Here is a 23,672-nt window from a genome sequence, read left to right as displayed (position 1 = left end):
CTGCAGATGCAGAGTTTTGTTTGTTTGTTGTGGTTTTTTTTTTTTTTTTTTTTTTTAATAAATCATCTTTCCATAAAACTATCATTGGAATTTTGAGTTTGCATCTGCAGCAGCCAGCTGAGTTATAAAGTCTTTTTTATTTTGTGTATATACAGAAAAAAAAAAAAGGGAAGGAAACACCCTCTGAAGCTTTGCAAAGTATTACCAGAACACCCTCCCCACCAAAAAAAAAAACCAAACCCAACCAAAAAACCCACCAAAAAATCTCTATGATTCTAGAATGAAAATTGAAAAGAACAATTTACCTATAAAACTATATATTGAAAAATATAACTATTATTATGCCTTAAAAATACCAAAAAAAACCCGAAAACAAACAAACCACCAAAAAAAACCCACAAAGATTCAGCTGCAGCAATTTGTTTTTCCACCTTCTTCTCTCAAGTGCAGTTTCCAGGTACATTTGATGTGGTAGAAATGGCAGAAATGCCATAGTCTCAGGCCTCATACCAAATTACAAGGGCAGATGAAAAAGCAGAATTGAAAGTACAAGAATGATAATGAGGCATTTAGTTCCTTGATTAGATTTTACTTCTGGAAAAGCACCTATGCTCAGGTAAAGGCTGGGTTCATTTTGGCATAGCACATACTATGTACACACAAGTCAGCAGCATGACACGTTATTTTGGTCAAGAAAATGCTAAATAGCTTTTGCAAGGATCATACCAGTCATAATATTCTGCATTTTTCTCTCGTATCTCAGAAAGGATCCACAGCTAGATTTGTCTCATGTGGTTTAGCTTATGAGCACATGATGATAACTAAACTTGAACTGAGTCCCCACTGTGAATACACACATTTTGTGTGTATTCAGTCTCTTTACATTACTGTGCAGTGGCACTTCTGAGAGTGGATATAGTTCCTGTAATCAGCAAGCTGCTTCAGGTACAAATTTGAAGGCCATCTGTGCATCTCTACAAAATTGCGTTCTTCCACTAGAAAAAGAAATAAAGGAATTAAATGTAATATATAGACATAGAGCACATATGCACAGGCTTTAAAAACTCTTTTAAAATAGATTAAAAAGCATTAAGGATATAAATACAAGTAGAAAAGTAAAGATAAGTGCTGCCTATTTTACATTTGTGCTGGCTTGAAAGCAAATGCAGCAAGAGACTCCAAGTCAGAAAAAACAATTTAATGAGGGGGGGAAGGTTAAAAAAAAAAATAAATTAAAATAAAATAAAATAAAATAAAATAAAATAAAACAAAATAAAATACTACAAAAGATCACTGACAGAGTCAGAATACAACCTGATACCCTGTGGTGGTGGTAGCGGTCCAGATGAAGTGGTCTTGTTGAAGCAGTGATCCTGTAGAAAGGTCTGATAGCTCTTGTATTCTGGGAATCCAGTGGATAAGGCTACCAGTGCTGTCCCCATTCACCGATTATATCCAGGTGGAAATGCTTGGCTCCTCCCCCTGGGCGGAGCATCTCACAATGGGCTGATATCATTCTATGGGTCATGCAAGGGGTCCTGGATTGTCCATTAAACAGAGATAGCTCCCAGAGGGAGTTAGCTATGAGTCCCGCGGCAAAGCCATTGATGACCCATTAACAAAAGATAGTCCGGAGGAAGGGGGCAAGAGAAACACTGCCCAACCTAGTTTCAACAGCTCCTGTAGATGGTGATAGAATACATACTTTGGGCACATCTTACATTGTAACCTGGGACAAGACTGAAGTCTGCTATGGCATAGGTGTGAGAGTTACCACACGACGTTTCCTTGTTACTAAGTTAGTAATAAACAAGTTTTTTCAAAAAATGAACACAATACTCATTTAGGACAGCAGAGATATTCCTAAAGATAAGCATACGTTATCCCTAGAGGATAGCCATATGTGTCATGCAAGAATTTTTCTATGCTGTAGAACTATAAAGCAGGGTATATCAATACCTGTGCCAGTAGTTTGTCTCAAGATCAGTACCGGAAACAAGGTGAAGAGTACAGCTGAGAATTCAGCAAGATGTTAATGTCCTATTTCATGTGGCTTTCATCACTGACAAAGTCATATAAGTGTTTTTCCCCCATATTACTTAGATGAATCACTTCTGCTTTTGCAGAAAGAAGCATTTTTATCACCTTAATCCCAGATATGCCAGAGTCAGCTTGCAGCCATTGTTCCTGGTTCCTTGAGACCAAGGCACAGCAGAGAGGCCCACAGCCTGGGGAGTCTGAGGGCAGGCAAACTGCACTCAACTGGGCACAAGGCAGGGCTTCATTCTTCAGGGGAATAATCCACTTATAAAATCTGATTTCTTCTGTGGCAAGATAACCATCTAGATGATCAAGGGAAGGCAGTTGATGGATCTTCTTTGGATGTCAGTAAAGTTTTTGGTAGTGGTTCTCACAGGATCCTTCTTTACAAAATGTCCAGCCCACATCTGGGTAAACACATCATGTGAAGGGTGAGCAACTAGCTCACAGGTCAGGCACAAAGGGTTACAGTGACTGGGGTGACATCAGACTGGTGATCTGTTGCTAGCAGGGTTCAAAAAGCCTCCATCCTTGGCCCTAGGCTCTTCAATATCTTCATAAATTACCTGGATGGAGGAGTGGAAAGGACATGGAGCAAGTGTGCAGTTGCTACAAATCTGGGAGGAGCTGCTGACTTCCTCAAAAGCAGGGAGACTCTGCAGAGAGGCCTCAATTAATGAGAAGACTGGGCGATTGCCAACCATAGGAAGTTCAAAAGAGGAAAATGCTGGATTCTGTACCTAGGGTGGGGCAACACTGGATGTACAGACACATTGAGGAATGAGATGTTGGAGAGCAGTGTCCTGGAAAGGGATCTGAGGGTCCTAGTCAGTGTCAAGTCAGACATGAGACAGCAATGCCTTGGAAGCCAGAAGGGACATTCCTGTCCCTGGCGGGCACCAGGCACAGCACTGCCAGCCAGGCAAGGGAGGGGATTGTCCTACTCTGCTGGCACTGCCTGAAATCCTGGGACAGACTGGGGTACTACATTATAAGAATGATGTTAGAGAGTGTCCTAAGGAGGACAGTAAAGAGTCATGAGGGGAAGCTGTGTGAGGAATGTCTGAGGACATTTGGTCTGTTCAGCCTGGAGAAAACTGAGGGCAGACCTCACTGGGGTCTGCAACTTCCTTGTGAGAGGAAGAAGAGAGGCAAAGGGGAAAAGGAGGGGCAGATACTGATCTTCTCTCAGTGGTGACCAGTGACAGGATCAAAGGGTATGTCCCGAAGTTATGCTGGGGAGGTTTAGGCTGGATTAGAAAAAGGTTCTTCCCCTAGTGTGTGTTTGGGCACTGGAAAGCCCCCCAAGGCAGTGGTCACAGCACCAGCTGGATAGAATTAATGAAGCTTTTGGACAATACTCCCATGGTGTGATTCTTGGGGATGGTGCTGTGCAGGGCCAGGAGTTGCACTCAATGATCCTTGTGTGTTCTTCCAACTCAGCTGATTCTGTGATTCTGTGAAGGTCTCAGGTCTTGGAAAATCCTTGGAGAGCCACTGCCCGCTTCTGTGTGTTGCTGTCCTGAATTTTGAGGTGATGAGGTGTCACAGGTCAAAGAGATGTATCCAGGTCAAAGAGATGCACCCCTCATAGGGGTGAAGGAAAACCACGCAGGGAATGAGCAAAATTTTCTAGTTACACCATCAGAAGCAAATACAAATGCTCGGAAAAATAAATATCAAGTCCCTGTAAGAAGCTGGACTTATTTACTTGAATGGACCATAGATTTTTCATTTTATGGGATCTGCTGGAGTGCATTGTAAGAACCCTGTTTTCTTCAAGGAAAACCCCAGCACTGGAAGAAGTGTAAAAAATGATCCATTACCTTGATTTAAATTATGAAGAAAACATGAAGGGGACATACAATGACCAAACTGTTCCAGCAAATTCAGTTATGGGTGTGAACCTGGCCATCCCAATAGAAATAAAAAAGTGGTGATGCAGTGCTGGCTGTGTCATGTTGCGTGCTGATCTCACACTAGGGTGGTGAAACATCCTGCTGAAATATCCTAAAGAAACCCTAATTATTTTTTCATGTAAATATGGTATTATTCAGAACATAAATTTCATCTCAGCAAAACAGAAAACCTTTTGTCTCTTCAAAATGAAAAATACCTGAAAGTTCTTGAAATTCAGGCTTTTGACTGAAGATGAGGTAGTTAGTGGCAATAAAATGAAGAAGCCAAGTTGAAAGGCAATCAGAATTGTGAAACTGTTAGAAGAAAGAAAAGACAAAAAAACACTTAAATGCCTGAAACATAACCACATTTCGCATGTCAAAATATTTCAGGTTTCCACTGTTAAGCAATTTACTAAATAAAGTTTTGACTATGGAAGATAATGAAGGAAAAGTCATTTAATGGTAATATGTAAACAGGTGAATACCCAAGAACAAATTACAGAAGTCCCCCTCCCAGAGGTAGAAAAAAACCCTGAGGAATCATGAATCTTGGAAACTTTGTCATCTTCTCAGAGACAAAGCTTCACAGAAATGGAGGGAAGGAATGCAGCATGCTGGTTTTGCGGTGACCTCTTTTTCCAGAAAATCCTATTTAGTTAAGGCAATTTTCTGCAACCTAGTTTTTATTTTCCTCTTCTGTTTTCCAACTCTACCTTTTTTTTCTCTCTTTTTTCAGACTACAATTTTTCTTTTCAAGCTTTTTTGCATTTGTTTCAATATTCTATCCAGTTCGAAATCCTTTGTCACCTGCATACCACGTAATTTTCTTTTTGACTAAAGGAGGAACAAATACATCTTTACTTGCCTAAAATACAAGCTTCTTTACTGGAAGAAGCTGTGGTTAAGCTGAATTATTGCAGTGTGTCCATGATAAAGGAAATTCCACAGATGAGGTTGTGACTAGAGAATCTGGAGCCTAAATCTTATGGGGAGGGGCTGAAGGAGGTAGGGCTTTTTATACTGGGGGAAAAAAAAGAGGCTCTGGGGGACCTCCCTACAACTCCCTGAAAGGATGTTGTGGTCAGGTGGGGTTTGTTCTCTGCTCCCATATAAAAAGTGTCAGGACAAGAGGAAATGGCCTCAGGTTGTGCCAGGGAGGTTTAGGTTGAATAGTAGGAAAATTTTCTTCATGGCAAGGGTTGTCAAGCTCTTGAGCAGACTGCCCTGGGTACAGTGGTAGAAGCAATTCTATGATTCTGTGACTGCACCTTTGGCAGTTAAAGGCTGAAGGATTTCTTCTGGCCAGCCTTGTATCATCAGTTATCCCTAATAAACAGATTTTATATCAACATGTTTCCTTGGAAACAGAAATTGCTGTTAAGATTTAAAAAATCTTAATAAACAAACAACTTATTAAAGTCAACATTCTTTTATATATATATATATATATATATATATATATATATATATATATATAAATTGATAATAAGTACCTTAGCTTTTTTGAGCAAACTAACAATACTGAGGCTTGTGGAAGCCAATTCCCTGCTAGGCATGTTTTGAAGCTGTGTGATGATGTAGAGTTCACAAATATGCTGAAGTCTCATTACTTGGTACATCTCTGCACAGATCAGTAGAGACATTGCTTGAAGAATACTGACTAAAAAACAAGAAGACACCAAGTTACATGTATTTTACCTTTTTTATAAGATGATCAAAGCTACTTTTCACCAGGTCATCTTTTAGATACCTAACAACGAACACAAAATCAGACTGTTGTGATCACCCTGTTGTATTTTTCATTATTATAATATTTTTTGTTTACTGTGTCCCCTTACTTTTCCAGATAAGCTAATCAAATAAGAAGAAAAAAAGTATTTAGAACTTTTTGGCAGGGTGTAAAGAATTGCTGTCAATATCCTGGATCTTGAAGATGATGAGTCAAGTGCTGCCGATGAGTAAGTGATAATTAATAAGTGGATTTAGTTAAGTCCCCTTTCAGAAAAGCACTTTTACGATATAAGAAAATACAAATACAGACAAAAGTCCAAACCAACCAAAGAGCGACCTTTTATTTTTTAAAATATAGTGCAGTGGAATGAAAAGAGAATCATGGAATATCTATGGTGGAATAATAATTTTAAAAAAACAAAACAAAACCAAAAATATGCGTCACAACATCATTTATTCATTTTATCAAGGAAAAAATAGCTATGTTTAAATCATGTTTTAGATTTAGTATGCAGATTTTCTTCTCATAAAAAAAGATAAAGATCAAGACATAAAGAGTATTTTAGCTCATTTTTTCTTGCCAAACACTTCTGTTGACATATTTCGTTTGGGTTTACATACACATAAGATAACCAAATTATAAATAAGGTATTCCTGCAATTTTACCCTATTTATAATAAACTCAGCTATATGTGTTCAAGAAATGACAACTTTTAAATAAAACACAGAATCCAGACTAGAAAGCAGGGTTACTGTAATGTAAAAAAGAAAATTCCAAATATTTTAAGAGATCAGAAATGAAATTGCAACTTCTGTGAGTCTTGTTATGTAAGCACAAAGCAAATGCATAATTTTATTAGAAATATTTATTCTATTTTACTTGTATAGGGCAGATTTCTTTTTTTTTTTTAATTGCAGAATGCAAAAAAGTTCTCTTTCTTGAGACATTGCACATTCAAATACTGGCATTTTTCAATTAAATAGATTCTGCTACATTACTCTCTATCAATGTCCTCCTGTGAAAAAATGAGTCACAGATACAGAGCTGTATTTTACAGTTTCCTTACCTGGGCAGCATGAGTCAGTGTAAAGGTACTCTAGGAAGGACAGGAAAGTGTCCTTGGGAACCCCGTACACTGGTACCAGAATGCTATTTCCTTCTAGATAATTACCATTAAACATAGCTGCCATAACCTCACAGCGGGCCACCAGAATTGCCCTGTGGGCTGGTACCATTGCACCTGCAGGACACAAGATAAAAATAAACATATATTTACTTTATGTAACACAGAAAGGTCTTAATTTTAAAGCTCATGTCTTCTTAGGAGGTCTTCACTCCACTGAACACGATTAAAGTGTTGAAAGTTGACAATAACAACACATTCACTGCATACCAGTTAAGATGAATGATGAATAGTGAAATAAAGCAAAATCAACAAACAAAAGATTAATTAAACCAAAATGAAATAGACTAAACCAAAAAGAGAACAGACAAAATGGAATACATCTGTTCACACTAACTGAACTACCAATCCTGTCCATAAATATGCATTGCTATGAATTGTTATGCAAATGGTTAATGATTAATTTGATGATCTTAGGGGTCTTTCCAACCTGAATAATTCCAAGAAGAGTCATTTATGTTCACCAGTAACCCTACTGGTAATTAATATTTGCACCAGAATAACCACATAAGGCAGAGAAGGGCAGATTTTTCCAGCTGAAATTCCATTAAGTCCAGTAAGTATAAGCAGATTAAATATTATGCCTAAGTGAATTTTTGGCATGGTCGCCTTATTAAAAACAAAAAAACCAAACCAACACCTGATTATTTTTTGCAGAAATTTATTAGTTTTCTATTATTTGCAAGTGAATCCTTTGCTTTACTACAACAGTGGGAAGAGGTGGAGAGGCCAACAGCCCAGGGTTGTAGACGCTTTTCAGGCTGCAGAGTCCAGCTGGACTGAGCAGAATAGTTCTGTGTGCATGGAAGCACCAAGCAGGTGCCAGTCAGGACAGCAACCAAAACCAAAATGAGCATTTAGAGTTGGATGTAAATGTTTTAATCGAAATTGTAATAAAGAGATCAACTGACATGCAAGATAAATATACTGTATATACTTACAAAGAAGTCAGTGTTTCAATTATGTCTTTAACCACAACATTGGCACCTGAGTAATTCTTTGAAGTCTTCTGGCATTTTTGTCTTTGGTTCTATTTCTACTCCCTGTACTTTTGCTTTCAAGATGTCTAAGCTGCATTCTGTATGTCCTGTATGTGCGTGTCAATGGACACTTATCCACTAATTAAGAAGTTCAGTCATATTCTGTGTCTTTACACAGACAAAGTGGGCTCCTATTTTTCCTGTCTCCCCTAATTCTGTAAGCTAGAAAGCTCAAAGCAATGCTATGTATCCAAGGAATTGCTAAAAAAGTTACAAATTTGTCTGGTTAAGATTAAGGCCTTCAATTTCTCTTAGTAGTTATTTAACTTTGATACAATTATTCTGATGACTAAGAGAAAAAGATTTGCAAGATGTATCAATTATTAGGAAAAATGGTTCATATTTTATTGGGGATAAGCATGGTTTTTTAAAAATACATATCAACCAATTCAGAGATTTGGGTTTAATTTCTGTAAAATATATAGTGTCGTTCTGGTTTTATCCACTTCCCACAAAAACTCTCTCAGGAGTGGGACATTGAGGTGAATTGTTCATGTCATTGAGCTCAAAATCAGTATTTCCCTCTCCTTTTCAAAGATACTTTTGTGGAGTGTTTTTTTGTTTGTTTGTTTTGTTTTGGTTTGGTTGGTTGGTTGTTTTTTTTCTGTGTATTAAACAGAACATCTAGAAAGAGTCTGCTTGTCCTTCTGTGCTCATATTTGAGAAGTTAGTGCTTCATATTTGTCTCTGAGATTTATATCTGAAAATAATTAAACAACTATCTAATTCCAGAAGCCATTTCTGCATGAAGGGTGAGTATGGACAAACTGAGAATAGTGTTAGCTTTTAAAAACTATCCATTCTTATTCTTACAAAGGCATGCAACACATTTCTCCCACCACATCTTTTATTATAAGGATGAACACATTCAATTTCCAGAAAAAAAAAAATGAATCATGACACTGCAGCACATCAGGCAGTAAAATGTGGTGAGTGTCAATGGCAGCATATCTGCAGGTCACCAAACCCTGAGGCAAGGAGAACAAAGCCAGTCCCTGTCAGCTTCTGGGAGGACCAGGCGGGTGCTTCCACAGAGAGTCCCCACCTGAGATGGACAGGGGGACGTTGGCCAGGAGTCAATAACCATCATCTCTGTCTTTTCAGTGAGGGCAACAAGTACAGAGGTAAAACCCATGCCTCTCCAAGGTGTGATGTTGGGCAGAGCCCTTGAGTATGTCCTAGTGCTTGTGCAGTTGGGAACAGGAATGAGATTAAAATAAAATAAAATAAAATAATGCAAAATAAAATAATGCAAAATAAAATATTGCAAAACAAAATGGAGTAAACCAAAACAGAATGAAATAGAATAAAAAATAATGTCAATCAGGGAGGCACAGTGTGCCATAACAGGGAGAGGGAATTCCTGTAGACTCAGCCCAGACAAACCATGCTGGGACTGGACACTGCTACAGGACATCTACAGGGACAAGCTTTCCCTGCTTTCCATAGTGACAGAAAGCAGTCATATTTCCTTTATTTTGATGCCATCGAACAAGATCATCTCCATGTCCCACATTCCTGAAGAGGGGAAAAAGGATAAAGGCTGGAGGCCAAGGGAGGAGAGGTACCATACCTTGTACTTTGAAGATTACATCAGCCAGCACAGGTGTGTTAAAGAATAGCCTGAGAGAAGTATTTCTGAGCTGTTTTATCTGGTGAGACTTGCAGTCCTTTACAGTGTTTAGCTGAAAAATAAATTGGTAATAAAGCGCTGTCGTTTATGGCTGCCCACTGAACTAAATATTATGGGACATCATTTATATGGGGAAATAAACAATGCATGTGCATTCCTCTGGAACCACCTCTTCTAATTTCCTATTCCTCAGCAGCTCTGAGGGGTCTCCTGTCCCCCACAGTCACACCTCAGCTCTCTCCTTGGTATTCTTGACCTTCAACAAAACTCCCCCATCCAGCCTCTACAGGCAGGTTGGGCTTCATCAGTTTTCTGGAGTCAAAACCTTTTCATACACTCTCTGTCCAGAAGCAATGCTGCAGCAAAATTAGGTTTGAGGGCTCTGGGGGTAGCAGGGGTGGAACACACATCCACCCTGCAGCACAATGCTGTGTACAGAGGCAAGGGGGAGCTAATAGGCCAGAGCACAGACTCCTCTTACAATGATCTGGTAGTGCCAAGACCCTCCAAAACCCAGTAGTCCCAGTTAATTTTCACTTTTGGTTTTCTTACCTTAAAAAGGTAATCTAAAGCTGTCAAAAGGAACAACATCAACATCATGTTGCTAGATTGTGACAAGTGAAATTCAGATGAGGTTGAATTTATGGTTAAGACCTGAAATTTATAAATTTTTTTAGCTTTACTAAGAAAAATCACAATACCTTCTATATGGCCTCCAAAGAAAAATGCATAAATGGGAAATAAGAGTACCCCGAAGGCTTAAAAAAAGAATAAAAAAAATGACAACAGCTCAGTCTCCCTATCTTAAAAGTCTTCTGGTTCTCCAAGGCCAAATCTATAAATATTTTAGCTGTGGGCTCTGAGGGCTGGTAAGCCTAAGACAGAGCAGTCAGAAGCTGAAAAGAGCTCAGTAACTTTTTGATCTTATATTGTGTTGTTCCAAGAGCATCTGAGAGGTTTTCCCATCTAAATCAACAAAAATCATTAGACCAAGTTCAATATTATCAGGGAATGTATGAGCTCCAAGAGGAAATGTCTGTAAAAATGAATACTATATTAAAACTAATTCTACATTGGTACTTTTTATTAACTTAATAATATGATACATGTTACATTTTTTGTGTGGTCTCCTTCTGAATTAAATATATTGAGTTACAGACAGCTTTCCACATCACAGCATTTATATGAGAAACCACCCCTCTGGATCTACTGCAGAAGTACAACTTTTGGCATATGTTCAGGAGCATATCTTTCCTGGGCAGCCTCTATTACATGGGAATTAGCAACATATTTCTGACAGACAATGTTCAAAGCTGTGAATATAAGTAATCCTTTTAGAACACCTGCTTGTGTGATTTTTACCAATTACATTAATTTTGCATGTTACATCAGGATTTCTGTGTACTTGACTGCAAATAACCCACTAAAAACATGAAAAAGTACAGGCTGTGTAAGCCAAAGTGACTTTAAAACAAAGACTGACAAGAAAACCTTGCCCACAAAACCATTTCTCAAAAACTTAAGTAACTAATGGTGACCCAAGGGAGCTAGATGTACCTTCCCTGGAGTTTTCAGGATGCATTTAACTTTCTCAAGCACATGTTCTGTTTTATCTGTATCCTTCAACTTCTTTTTTATGTCCTCTTCTAATCGTTCCCACTGGGAAGCACCTATCACAGAACCAGGGGGAGACGGATTATAAATCAGCAAGGCACAGGCCTCAGCAGGCAGAGGAAAGATGACATCAACACCAAACACATCCTGCAGAAATCGTAGGGGGTTTGTACATAACTCAGCCAGACCTTTGCTTTAGGAAGGGCAAGATGAAATTTTGGCACATTAAATTTCCATGGAACCTTTTACAGTGCAACCAAGTACCAACAGAACAGAGCATCTCATTTGCTTTAATGCTCAATCTATGAATTCCTCCCAGTTCAGTCACTACATATTGCAGGTAGAAATTCAGAAAATAAAAAATCCTTAATGTTTCAACATCTGTGGAAATTTTTTAACTTCTGCCTGTGCTGTTGGCTGCATTGTTCTGTAGGTGTTTGAACTAGAAGAACTCCATGCATAGTTACATTCTAAGCCCACATAGCTAAAACCAGCACAAAGTTTACAGTAGGATTTCTGTTATTCTTGTTTTCACAGTCAAAGCCATGACATTCACTGAGATGTCTCAATAGCTTTCTTGGAAAAATGAAAAGAGTAAAAACAAAGTTAATTTGTCTTCATGCACTTTGCTGGAGTAAGTCACAGAGGCACCATGGGGCTTTGTGGTAACTTTCAGTTCTTACCCAGGACAGGAAGGAGACAAAAACAGATCAAGCTCAGTGACAAGCCCAACTCAGCACAGCCCTGAAGATGCGCTGAGGCTGAATCAGCAGCTACAGCACACGGCATCCTCAGCTCAGTTAACTCCCATCTATTCCACACTGGTTAAGTGTTTATAACCACATGGGCATCATGTCACAGTCCTGAAAAGCTGAAAACTCATGATTTGTTCTCTTCTCAGCCTGTACCTCAAGTGCCTTCAAGAGACATGATCACCTCTCAGAGGCACCAAAAGGAACAACTTTTCGCAATGATCCTTAGGCTGGAAGCTGGGACCTAAAGCAGAGCTCTGCCTGCAACTACACAATTTCACAGCTCCTTGGCTGGAATAAAGGAAAGTAAAAAAAGGAAAAATAGTCACGCAAGGCAGTAGACACAAGCTGCAGATGATAACAGATGAAGATGTTTACAAAGATATTTAGACTGGAGGAAAGGAGGCTCAAGGGTGAACATTTTGCTCCCTTAAACTGCCTGGAAGGAGGCTGTAGGCAGGCTGGAGACAATCTCTTCTCCCAGGTAATAAGTGACATAACAAGAGGAAACAGACTCAAGTTGCAATTTTGAATGTTGTTGATGTTAGCATATGGAATAATTTAATTTAGGCCCATTAGATCTGGAATGACAACTAATTTAATTTTTGTTAAATATAGTTGATGGTATTCTTTCATTGTGCATAGTAATCACAAGGGATAAAATAGGTGTGGAAACATGGCAAGACCTCATCTCTCAACAGCAAAGTCATGTTCCTATGGTGATGCATATATTCCTTCGTGAGACAATAGGAAATGAGTAGTCAGATCTGTTCCAAGCAGGTACCTGAATAAATGAAGTGGAGGATATCTGGGAGACAAGAGAAGAACACAGAATCCTTCACCACCACCCTGACTGGCAGGACACAGGGTGGGGCACCATGGGGGAATGAGCGGAAGGGATGCCCTGCCTCCACTGCAAAGAGACTCTGTGCCAGCTGCACAATGGAGGCATCGTGGGTGTCAGACCAGCTCTTCACCCCAAACAGCAGCATGAAGAGGTGGCTGACAGAGCAGAGGATGATCTTGTGAGCCTCCACTGCCATGCTGAGGTCCTCAGAGTAGAAGGCCACATCTGCACACTGGCAGCAGGAGAGCAGGTTGTACAGGTCTGCCCTGTAGCGAGAAGCTTCACCCTTCAGGATCGGCATATTTTCTGCAAAAGAACTCATGGGATAAAACTTAGACAAGTGCTAAACACAGGACAACTGACCTTATCAGGTCGGTTTAATTTTTAAAAGAGGTTTTCAATAAGAATATTTCTTATATGCTGTTTGAATATCTTGAGTAAAATACTCTAAAAATGGAAATACTTAGTACAGTAAGTTAGTTAAGAAATACTTTGTTTAATAGTGTTTGTCTTTTCATGAACCCTCAATAGAAAATTACAATATAAAGAAACTTTTTGTATTCTAAATCTAAGGTAACAAATTTTTAGAACACGGAAAAAGAGACAACTACAGACTTAGAGGTAAGCATATAATAATTTTTTGACTGAACAAATGCATCAGATGCTCAGAAATCACGTAAAGCTGCATACTTTTCTCCCTTGCTTTATCTGCAGCAAACAAAAAACATTGCTTGATGATACTGTAGAGTAATAATTGATGCCCTAACAACTTTCTTTTGTAATCTGTTAAGATTTTATGTAAAGCTTTTATCAATTCATATTTTCATTATTTCATAAATCCACAAGAAAACCACTCCTATTAATTATATCTAAAATAAACCAGAAATCCATTGCAATGTTATATATTGTCATACAATTCTCTCCAAGTAAATTAAACTATCACTAAAAGATGATGCAACATAACCAGAATAGCTGACAATAGATAGCACAGCTCACAGTAACAATTGTTAGTAAAAAATACAGTAAAAAATATTAATTGTGCAAAGAGTGACACACATAAGGAATTATACTAGAGACCAGATATCAATGAGTACCTGGCTGTTCAAGCTGAGGTGGTTGGACTCTACAGCACTTCTGCACCTTTTTCCTTTTCTTCACTTTTTCAGATGACTTCTGATTCAAACTTTGGATCACAAAATATTCCAGCTAAGACAGGAAATATATATATTTTAAAACCCTTTGTCATTTAATAACAACCTAGGCATCAAAGGATAAGCTATATAACAGGTTCTGTATGGAGGGCTAAGGCTACTGACACTATTGCCAGTCATCCAGGAGAGTCCCAAAACTCCTTTACAAAAAGCTACCATATTTAGATACAACCAGCACAATTTAAAAGACTATTTATTCAAATGATTGTGGTTAATTCTTGTGTATTTAATCTTCCTAGAATTGACAGACACAAAGATATTCAATTTACCAATCTCTTTAGATGCTATTTGTATCTTGGGTAGTGGCTTAATTCAGCTAGGAGCTATCCAGAAAGATAAAAGGACAATACAAGTGGAAAACTTACTGCAGTGTGTCATATGGCTTTTCTAAATCTTCCTACTTTAAACCAGAGCAACCTTGGTACTGCTAATTCTGACAGCATCACAGAATCATAGAATCCTAAAAAGGTTTGGCTTGGAAAGTACATTGAAGACTATTGAGTTCCAATCCCCCTGCCATGGGCAGGGCCAGTTTCCACTAGACTAGGTTGCTCCAAGCCCCATCCAACCCAGCCAAGAAAACTACCAAGGACAGGGCACTCACAGCTTCCCTGACCATTCTGTTCCAGTTCTGTTCCATCTGACCACCCTCACAGTGAAGAACTTCTTTCTAATATCTAACTTGAATCTTGCATCGGTGGGAACTTGGCACTTGGTGGAAGGGCCCATGGTGTGCCTCCCCTGGCTTTCTGAAGCCCTTGTATCAGTCATGCACCTCCTGAATGTTCCATCCCACTTCCAAAACAGCAGATTCTCACTCACCACTCCTCCAAAGTATTTCTTTATGTAGAAGTCATTAAGAGTCTGCAGTTCAAGGTAAGTGGCTCCAAGTTCCTTTGCAAGCTGAACTCCTTCAGAGTTTGTGACACAGCTCCTCCTGTCTGAAGAGCACAGGGGACAGGAGCAAGGCACTCCTACCGTGAAAAGTTTTGAAAAGAAAAATTTTGTTCAAATAATGCAGAATTCTTAGATTCCTAAGTAACTGTAAAGACATCTTAGAGGAGTACAAAGAGGGAAATGAAAACACAGTAATTTTATAGTAACAAATCTCTAACTACAGAAACACCCCCCAACTTTTTATTAATCAATTCACAATACCAGTCACTCTACATACCTCCATATACATCACATTAGCATTACTTTTTTGGTTTTGTTAAAGTGGAAAAGTCCAGCCAGACTTCTGGACTCTAGATTTGGCTTTGGCTCAATACTTTTGCATGCCCAGGTCTTGTGCTGGCCTGCAGGTGCTATCATTCATGTACTAGCCTGCAGATGTTGTCATTCATGAATGTCACCCTTAAACTTGTTGAATTATTGTGACCTGTTCATGCAGGAAGCAAACACAATTATGAAAGAAGAAAATTTCCACTCCAGACCAACTTTTGATGGAATTCTACATACTGCAAGGTCTGATTTACACGTATTTTAAAAAAAAAATTAAAAAAACAAAACAGGTGCTTTTAAGATTATGTAATTTAAATGTTAAAAAATCTTTTAGCCACACTGTGTCAGATTTGCTTAATGACAGTAAGAACCTGCCAGCCATGGATGGGCTCTCAAACGTACTGTGCATGCTCCACGTTAACATCCTCGGCCTAGACCTATGGGTAACATAATAAAACACTTTTTTTTTTTTTTAATCATTTGTTTTGGCAGCAACATTTACCACTACAGAGGATTAAGATCTTAGTAATCTGTATGAGTAAACTCCTGTGTTCACAAGTACCGCCTAGAAACAAAAGAGTTCTCTGTGTGCACAGCAGTTTGCTCTGACAGGCCCCAGGGTAAAGCCAGAGGTCCAGCCTGATGTCTACCACGGCCACATTAATTAGGGAGGAAGATGCAGAAAAAGTGGAAAGAGAAAAAAAAAAAAAACACTAGAGGAGTCACTCAGTTTGGTGATATCCTGTTCTTAAATACAAAGTGTAAGAAAATATTTGGAGAAGATAAACTATTTACCAAGACCTTGCCTTTAGAATGAGTTCTATTACTCCTGTAAAAATCAGAGCATAAAAACTTTTGGTCATGATCAGTGAATATGGAAGAAAATAAACATTTAACTGTTATGGAGCTCTTTAACTGTCCTTTATCAGTCACTGAGAAGAAGATTTATAAGTAGAAGCTTGTCAATACTGAGCATTCCATCCACAGAGGACATACTTTATGGGTTCATATTTCTATATACATTACAAAATAAATGTTTACATCTACACCCATCATGTCTCTTACTCATTAAAAGGAGAGATGCTCAGAAACACTTATTATATTAAAGTGTCATGAAGTAAAAGACAAGTCAGGGTTGTGTTTTTCATTCATTGCTTTAGGAAAAGAATCCCAGAGAATTTCAAGGCTTTTCCCACCCACCCTCCAGTGTTTTCAGACTGCTGGATATAATTTTAATCTCATACACTAGCGATACTTTATACCCAAATGTATGTTGCTTAATCCAAATTACTGGAATTAATCCCCATGTGTGATGGCTACCCAAGAAGAGTCATTGGAGAGGTCAAAGAAGGATAGGTTGCCTTTCATCACTGGGGTTAATTAAGCACAGTGTTCTTGCCAGTACTTCAGACTAGAGAGCCAAAATACAGGTGCATATTACTCTCATCCTGACAGATTAATTGTTTCTGTTAGCAGCTTGGAAAAACATCCAGCTTCTACTGAAATTACACTATACCCAACTTCAAAATGAGATTTTATCTGTTGTTACAGGAGGCTGGATACATACCGTTTTTTCTTGCACCAACAGCAGAAATTATTACTGGAACTGAGCAGTGATTCAGGGCTTTTTTTACCATTGGCACATAGCTGTCTTTTAGTTCTTGAAATGAAGTCTTGTCATTAACTGAGTATTTAATCACAATAATATCAGCTCCTCCAATGAGCCTGTAGGAAGTGTACCAATCACTGTCAAATATATCCTAAAAAGAAAAAAAACCACTTTTCAATAATTTACTGTCTATAAAGACAAAATATTCTATATTCTTAATGCAAAAATTTACGTAAGTGTTTTTGTCTGATTAGATCTCATTTGAAGACATGCAACAATGAACAGACTTCCTGCTTTGTAATTTCCTTATTTGGAGAGCAAGTTGTTTGTTATAATAAATGATAAATATTTTCCATGAATTCTGGAATCCTGCAAGAAGAATTAAATAAAGGATTTACCAGGAAATATTATTTTCTGGAAGAAACTTTGGTGGTTTAATTACTTAACTTTAAAATTGTTTCCTTTATGAAATAAAAGCACCTTCAGTGGAAGAGTTTTTCAGCAATTCATACATAAACATTTTTAATCATACCATATTAGGGAAAGGGTTACACAGAACTATCCCATGTTTCTATGAACTTTTAAATACAAAGTTAATAATTCATTATGATTTTTATCTGCCTCACAAGAGCTTCCACATAGCTTTACCAGGTGTTAATGTCTTCAGGATAAAGACTTCAACTACATAACATAAAGTTTCTTTTTCAATTTCACATTCAAATTTTCATTGCTCTGTGCTGAGGATTTAACCTCTGAAATTGTTTGATATTCTGTTAATTTTGCAGCTGTGCTGTATCCACATTCAATATGTAATTATTACTTACGTATTTTTCATGGAACTGTGATTCCACAATTTCTGCTTCACCTGAAGGTAGCTCAAAAATACCAGGGGAAGCCTTGGCTTTGAATGTGTGTTGAATTGAAAACTTGAGAGAAGTCTGGAACTGATCCAGAGAACTGAAAAAAACACTCTGATAACCAAAACTATTATCTCTTAGAACAGAGAGATTTTTTGCTCTTTATATACTTGAAAGGGGCTTATTAAAAAGATGGGGACAAACTCTTTGCCAGGGTCTGTTGTGATAGGACAAAGGACAATGGTTTTAAACTAAAAGAGGGTAGATTTAAGTTGGACATAAGGCAAACATTTTTTACACAAAGGATGGTGAGGCCCTGGCACAGTTTGCCCCAGGAAGCTCTGGATGCCCCATCCCTGGGGCATCAGCCCTGAGCTGATGCTGCTCTGCTCAGGACATATTAGGAAAAATCTTCATTCTTTTCTTGTATGCCTTCATTCTAAGTGTCTCATAACATATCCTTGCCATTAGTAAATTATATTTCTCAAGATTCAATATTGAAAAAAAGTCTTTCAGAGGCATTGAAGATATGATTTTCCTACAAAATCACATGATCCCTCAAGACAACAATACTTGCTTTGTTAAAAATCATTTATGAATGCCTTTCTCAATGTCAGTGAAATTCCTCACACAAGTGTCCTTGAAATGCCCACGCCGAAAGCTACTCATAAGTTCCCCATGTCCAACCAGCCCAGCCATGGATCTGAGGCAGCAGCAATGCCAACCACTCTTTGCGGGGAAAAGTGCACCTGGACACCCAATAGAAATGCTCCCCTGGGATTTCCCCAGGATCCAAAAGAGAGCTGCATTGGGAATATCGGAGAGTTATTCCTCTCCATGATCCATTTATAGACCCAGTCTCCACTGCCAAAACCTTCTTCACACTGATGTTCTCCACACCACACACCAGAGCCTACTCTGCTTTTTTTCAAGATTCCTCTGCAATTTCTTATCAGTCTGAAGCAGTGCAGATTTTTGGGGTGTACTCTCCATAATTTACTAGTCCCCTGAACTTACTCAGATGAGTAATCTGCAGCACAGATGGAAGAATTTCCCTCAGAAATCCCCCTAAACGTCCCCCGACAAAACAAAGGAAGCTTATATTGGCCTGTGTCATCCTCTCATAAATGAATTTAATAGTATTTTTTTACTATTGATCATTTATCAAAGGATATTATAATTTGTTGTAAATTGCCACTTCAGGCATTCAGCTTAAAAATGAGAAGGGATGACATCCTGACAAACAAAAAGTTACAAGCTGTCATTTTTTACTGAAACAGTAATGTGTCTAGACTTCTTAAAATAATAAATAAAATCTAAAAGTGGCTCAGATTCCTTTACATTTAGACATGATAAGGGCTGGCCAGCCTTGACAACACAAGGAGCAAAAGAATTCTGATAAACAGGAAAAAGCCAGAGAAATACACTACGATTGGCGTAAGAAAGCGCACAGTCTTCAAGGGACTACTCCTGTTGCAGTAAATAACAAAGAAAAAATACAAAATTACTCAGTGAATGAGATTGTTGTAAGGGAGAATTAGAAAATAATTCCCTGAACACTTTCTCAAAATTGTAGTTAATATATTTAAGTTGCAGTTAATATATTTGTGTACTAGTGAGACCCATGGAGGTCTGCAGCTCTGTGCAAGGCTCTGAGCAACAGAGAAGCATCCACCCCTTTGCAAATAGCTAATCCCACACAAGGCAATCTTCAAAACCCAGCTGCTCTATTTTCTACTTCTGTAGCATTTCTGTTCTTGATGATGTCAGTAATTCTCTAGAAAATAAGCACTTTTTAAAAAATAGGGGAAAGAAAAAAATCTGGGGGTATTGTTTTCCATGGGGAAAAATAAACCCAAACAAACCAAACAAAAGCCACAAAAAAACCCAAAAAACAAAAACCAGGTGGCTCTTAGTAGAAAAAGTTAAAAAGGGCAGCAAGACCCCCAGGCCAGGACAGAAGCACTCTCATATCCTTAGGGTGTTGCTCCAAGTAAGAGAGGAAAAAACAAGAGTTACTTCAAGTAGTGAGCACTTTCAAAAGACATTTTATTTTGCCATTTTTCCAGCACTGTAATTAAATGAAATTAAATCAAAATATGAATTACAGTTTATATGCTATGCTTAAATTCTAGACTTGAGGAAGATTCACTTGCCATTAGATATTGAAAATTTTGTCTGCATTTTTTCTGCAGAAGCATAAAATATTCCGAGTAAGGGGGAAATGCAAAACACATGCAAGTAAATTAACAGCATCTGTCCTGAAGACTGTCAAATCTATCACAGTGTTAACTAAAGCAGTTTTTCCGAAACAAATCTTAAAATTCATCTTGTAAATTACTCTTTATGTGTTACTAACTCCATACAGAGATTTACCCCTCTGAAATTAGAAAAACTGGGACATTCTTATTCAATATGCCTTATTATAGAGCAGCTTAAGCATGATTTAGCAACTGATCAGCTATTAAAATCACAATATTTAGCAGAGATGTTAGCACACATATGTTTTCCCTAGTTCTTTATGTCTTCTCTTACCCCAGGTTTGCATTTTTTGAGAAAACATTTTGAAGCAACATGATTTATAAGGATGTTGGTGCACTGTGCATCTGTCCCCTGCATACAGCACACAGCTCGGCTAGAGCAGTGCCACACACAGCAAGCCACAGTGGTACACCCAGAGAGTGGCACACAAAGAGCAACCCGTCCTTGGAAACTGACATTTTGCCCCCAGATTTTGAGAACTGTGGTGTTACACTACTTCTCTACAACCCTGTGATATTTGTGTGAATTATAAGGTCCCCAAAGGCAGCATTTCTATTCTGCACCCTACAACTACCACGAGAAGAAGAGCTTCTCACAGTATGCATGTTTGCATGTTGGCAAATGTGAATTTATCTTTGTAAAGTGACCTGCAGACCCTCCTGCAGAATTAAAGGCTGAGCAGTGTCCTGGGCTGACAGACAGGTGCAGAAGCAGACTGAAACTCAAGAAAATTAAACTGCACCACAATCTGCCATGCAAAAGGATCCCCCTACTCACTGTGGAGCTCTATTCAGTAAACGGACATCAACACTGCTTTTTCAAACTGATAGCTGTGGAAGACAAAGAGCAGCTGGGCACCCTCGGGTTTTGAAACTCACAATTATCAGTGCACTCAGTTGCCAAGTTCATGTCTAGGACTGCCTTGCCTTAATCATATGTGTTTAATCTAGATGAGGTACAAATCCCAGTTAAAATGCAAATATGCCTTGTGTTCAGATGGTAAAGGCTGAAATACTGCGAGTCCCACCATACCACCACCTCTCAGTTTTGGTAACATGAAACGGAGATCCTTTTCCATGCAGAATATGACTTGAGGCAACATCTGCCAACGTTTTTAATTGTTCTGCACTGTTTCCACAAGCTAGCAGAGGAGCAGCCCTGAAGGAACCACTGTGGCTTGACAGTAAACCTCAAGAACCCAGACTGTGGGAAATATTCTGTTCAGTCTTACCCTAACAAGGACATTGCTTTATGCATGACAAATAACCTCCTGCAGAGTCCTGCTATCTGAGATGTCTCCTGTGAAAAGTGCTAATTTGCCCTCAACATTATCAGTAATATATCTTTTGCCACCCTTAGCTGATAGAAGTAAAAAAACCTGAGGCTTCAGAAATGCAATGACTCAAACAAGCTAACTTTTGAAGGGCAGAAATTATAAGGTCTCCAGAACTGAACAACCTTGTTTTGCACAACGCCATTAATGCAATTTAGGCAATGCAATTGCTTAAAAACTTTAAGCAAACTTTAATGTAATAAAGCAATGTAAAAACACATTAACTCTGTCTTCAATCCATGTCCTTCCTTCCCCTTCTTCAGCTACCCCCACATGCCTTCCCGCCTCCCTTACCATCGTCCACTCCTCTGAAACAACCTTCGAAGTCTTACAGACTTCATTTATATTCAGGAGATTTTACTCTTTGCTGCGCTCTGGCAACTCCAGCAAACTGCACGTGCAGGTCACATGCAGCTTCACAGATTAGAAACAGGATTCCCCCAGTCCATTTGAACTGGTGTCTGTAAGCGCAGCTGGCAAAAAGAGATAAAGAATAGGACAGCTAAACTGGATTGTTTAGTTTTAAGACTGTCAGCTTCTGATCATGTATTTCATGGAGCTGTCATGGTTCCTGCAGATTCTCCAAAAGGCTTCCCTTGCAGGAGTACAAAAATCACCCAAATGATAAAATTATGGAGCTGAAACTGATTATTGTTTTAATTTCTAAAAGCTGGTAAGCCGAGGGGTTTTTTTTAAGGCTACCAAGTAGTCATTAAATATGTTTTAATTTAAATAATTTACTTTAGATCAGTATCATTTCTTACAAAATAATTGATCTGCTCACATTCAAAACTAAGTTTTCTCACTTACTAACAAAAGTGTTGACAACTTGCAACAGGGCCAAAACGTTGTTTGTTTACCATCAGCTAAAGGTAATAAGGTTAAAATGTGATTATTCTTTGTAAGAGGAGTAAAACTATTCCCTACATTGTATTTTGCAAGCTATCAGATCTTTTAACGGTCATTTTTCACAGCTGGATAACTTACTGCCTTTTTTAACAGAAAAATAAAATTTCTTCTTATTGCTGACAAATATTTGGAGAGAGAGCTTATGATGTCACAAAGAATATATTCTTGTTTACCTCTGGATTATCTTTCTCAAAATTTCCTCTAAGCAACACAGTTGAAAAAACCACCTTCCTCGAGGGGAGGCTGGCAGGGGCTTGTTTATGAAAAACTTTTTGTAGCCTTTGAGATTTTCCAGCATTTGCCTGGTAATATTTTATAAGTTTTTACTATATGCAACAATAAAACTACTAATAAAATCCCACAACAATGAAAACCATTTAAAATTAGGATATGAATTCATTTTACTAAAACAGCTCACACAGTTTAGTGCAGTTAAAAAGACGGAGATGGATCTCTTACCCAGACCGGACAGTCGTGTACCACCAGTCTGACATTCCCAAATATGCAGGCTTGATACTTTGTAAAAACTTGCTTTCCAACGTGACTGGGAGACAAGCTGCTGTTCATCTGGGAAATGAGAACACTTCTCCCGAGATAGCTCCAGATCAGGCTGGGCTGCTGACTGTCCTCGGAAACACCATCTCTTTCATTCCCCAAAGCTACAATATTAACCGACCTATAATCAAAATAATAAAGACGAAGTTGTACTAACAAAGATGAAGGGCAGGGATAAAAGGAAACAAAATAAAATCTCCTTAATTCAAAACTAACATATTAATCCTTCCGAATCCTCTACTCTCCATAGATTTTAACACCCTCCTGTAATCGACGGCAAAACACATACATGATCTCAAATTCAACAGCAGGGTGGGAGCAAAGCGGAAAAGAAACTTGGAAAGGCTGCTGGCACTGCAAATCCCAAGCGGGTTTAGTTTGTTATTGCTGGGTGTCCACGCTCAGCCTCGCTGCGGTGACCTCGGGGACTCTTGCCTCATTCCCTCGGCTGTGGCCAGGCTGGATAATTTGGTGTTGGCTGCTCCGGGCGATGGACTGCAGCCGCGCGCTGGAGCTGCACGCAGAATCAGCGGCAGTCGCAATAGCAGCAGCTCTGGCTGCAGCAGGATGAGGATCTGCAGCAGCAAGGGGATGAGGAGCAGCGGCAGCAGGATGAGCAGCAGAGGCAGCAACCCAGGCTGTGGGAGCCGCGTTGCTCCACCGCTGTCGGTGAAACCGAAATTGCGGCCAGCCGAATGGTCACAGCCATCGCATACTGACGTCAGCGAGCACCGCAGATGCGATGGGCCGAGCGAGATGACGTGCCGGGAGGAGGAGCAACCAGGTGAGCAGGGGCCGGGAAAAACCCTCGAGCAGGGCTGTGTCCCACCCCGCACCGCTTCTGCTGCCGCCCCGCAGGAATAGGACCAACATCCCCGCACCAGGGGACGATGCCACCACTTTTATGCACCAGGGGAAGGATCTGGGACTGTCACAGCCAAAGGAGAGAGCAGTGTAAACATTCTCTTTT

At 39.0% G+C, this 23,672-nt stretch overlaps 1 protein-coding gene across 5 annotated transcripts; it reads right to left on the bottom strand.

Moving 5' to 3' along the window:
- Window positions 1–307: 307 nt before the first annotated feature.
- Window positions 308–23,419, bottom strand: RHOBTB3 (Rho related BTB domain containing 3). 5 transcript variants are annotated; one of them, XM_040091297.2, is made up of 12 exons: window positions 22,992–23,419; window positions 22,607–22,823; window positions 16,745–16,937; window positions 14,776–14,927; window positions 13,837–13,948; window positions 12,680–13,048; window positions 11,087–11,199; window positions 9,470–9,581; window positions 6,740–6,913; window positions 5,435–5,601; window positions 4,157–4,253; window positions 308–995 (listed from the first exon to the last, which is right to left on the bottom strand). In XM_040091297.2, coding segments are annotated over exons 1-12 (1,824 nt in total). In that variant the 5' UTR covers window positions 22,994–23,419; the 3' UTR covers window positions 308–879. The 5 variants fall into 5 exon arrangements, 4 of the variants coding, with proteins under 4 accessions (XP_039947231.1, XP_039947230.1, XP_039947232.1 ...); XM_040091296.2 differs by having other exon boundaries at window positions 314–995; window positions 22,919–23,393; XR_005704539.1 differs by having other exon boundaries at window positions 859–995; window positions 1,315–4,253; window positions 22,919–23,393.
- Window positions 23,420–23,672: the final 253 nt, after the last annotated feature.

The sequence above is a fragment of the Hirundo rustica genome, chromosome Z (assembly GCF_015227805.2).
Source record: "Hirundo rustica isolate bHirRus1 chromosome Z, bHirRus1.pri.v3, whole genome shotgun sequence".
Taxonomy (NCBI): domain Eukaryota; kingdom Metazoa; phylum Chordata; class Aves; order Passeriformes; family Hirundinidae; genus Hirundo; species Hirundo rustica.
Note: the sequence above shows the minus strand (reverse complement) of the source record. Positions and strands in the feature narration are given on the sequence as shown.

What these genes read in the sequence shown, in the direction of transcription:
- RHOBTB3 (XM_040091296.2), bottom strand. Translation starts at nt 22,989, where the DNA reads ATGTGTTTTGCCGTCGATTACAGGAGGGTGTTAAAATCTATGGAGAGT. An exon ending in TGTAATCTTCAAAGTACAAG is followed by an intron (nt 6,914 to 9,469) that starts GTATGGTACCTC and finishes TGTGTCCTGCAG; the next exon opens with GTGCAATGGTACCAGCCCAC. An exon ending in TGAATTTCAAGAACTTTCAG is followed by an intron (nt 996 to 4,156) that starts GTATTTTTCATT and finishes TTCTTTTTCTAG; the next exon opens with TGGAAGAACGCAATTTTGTA.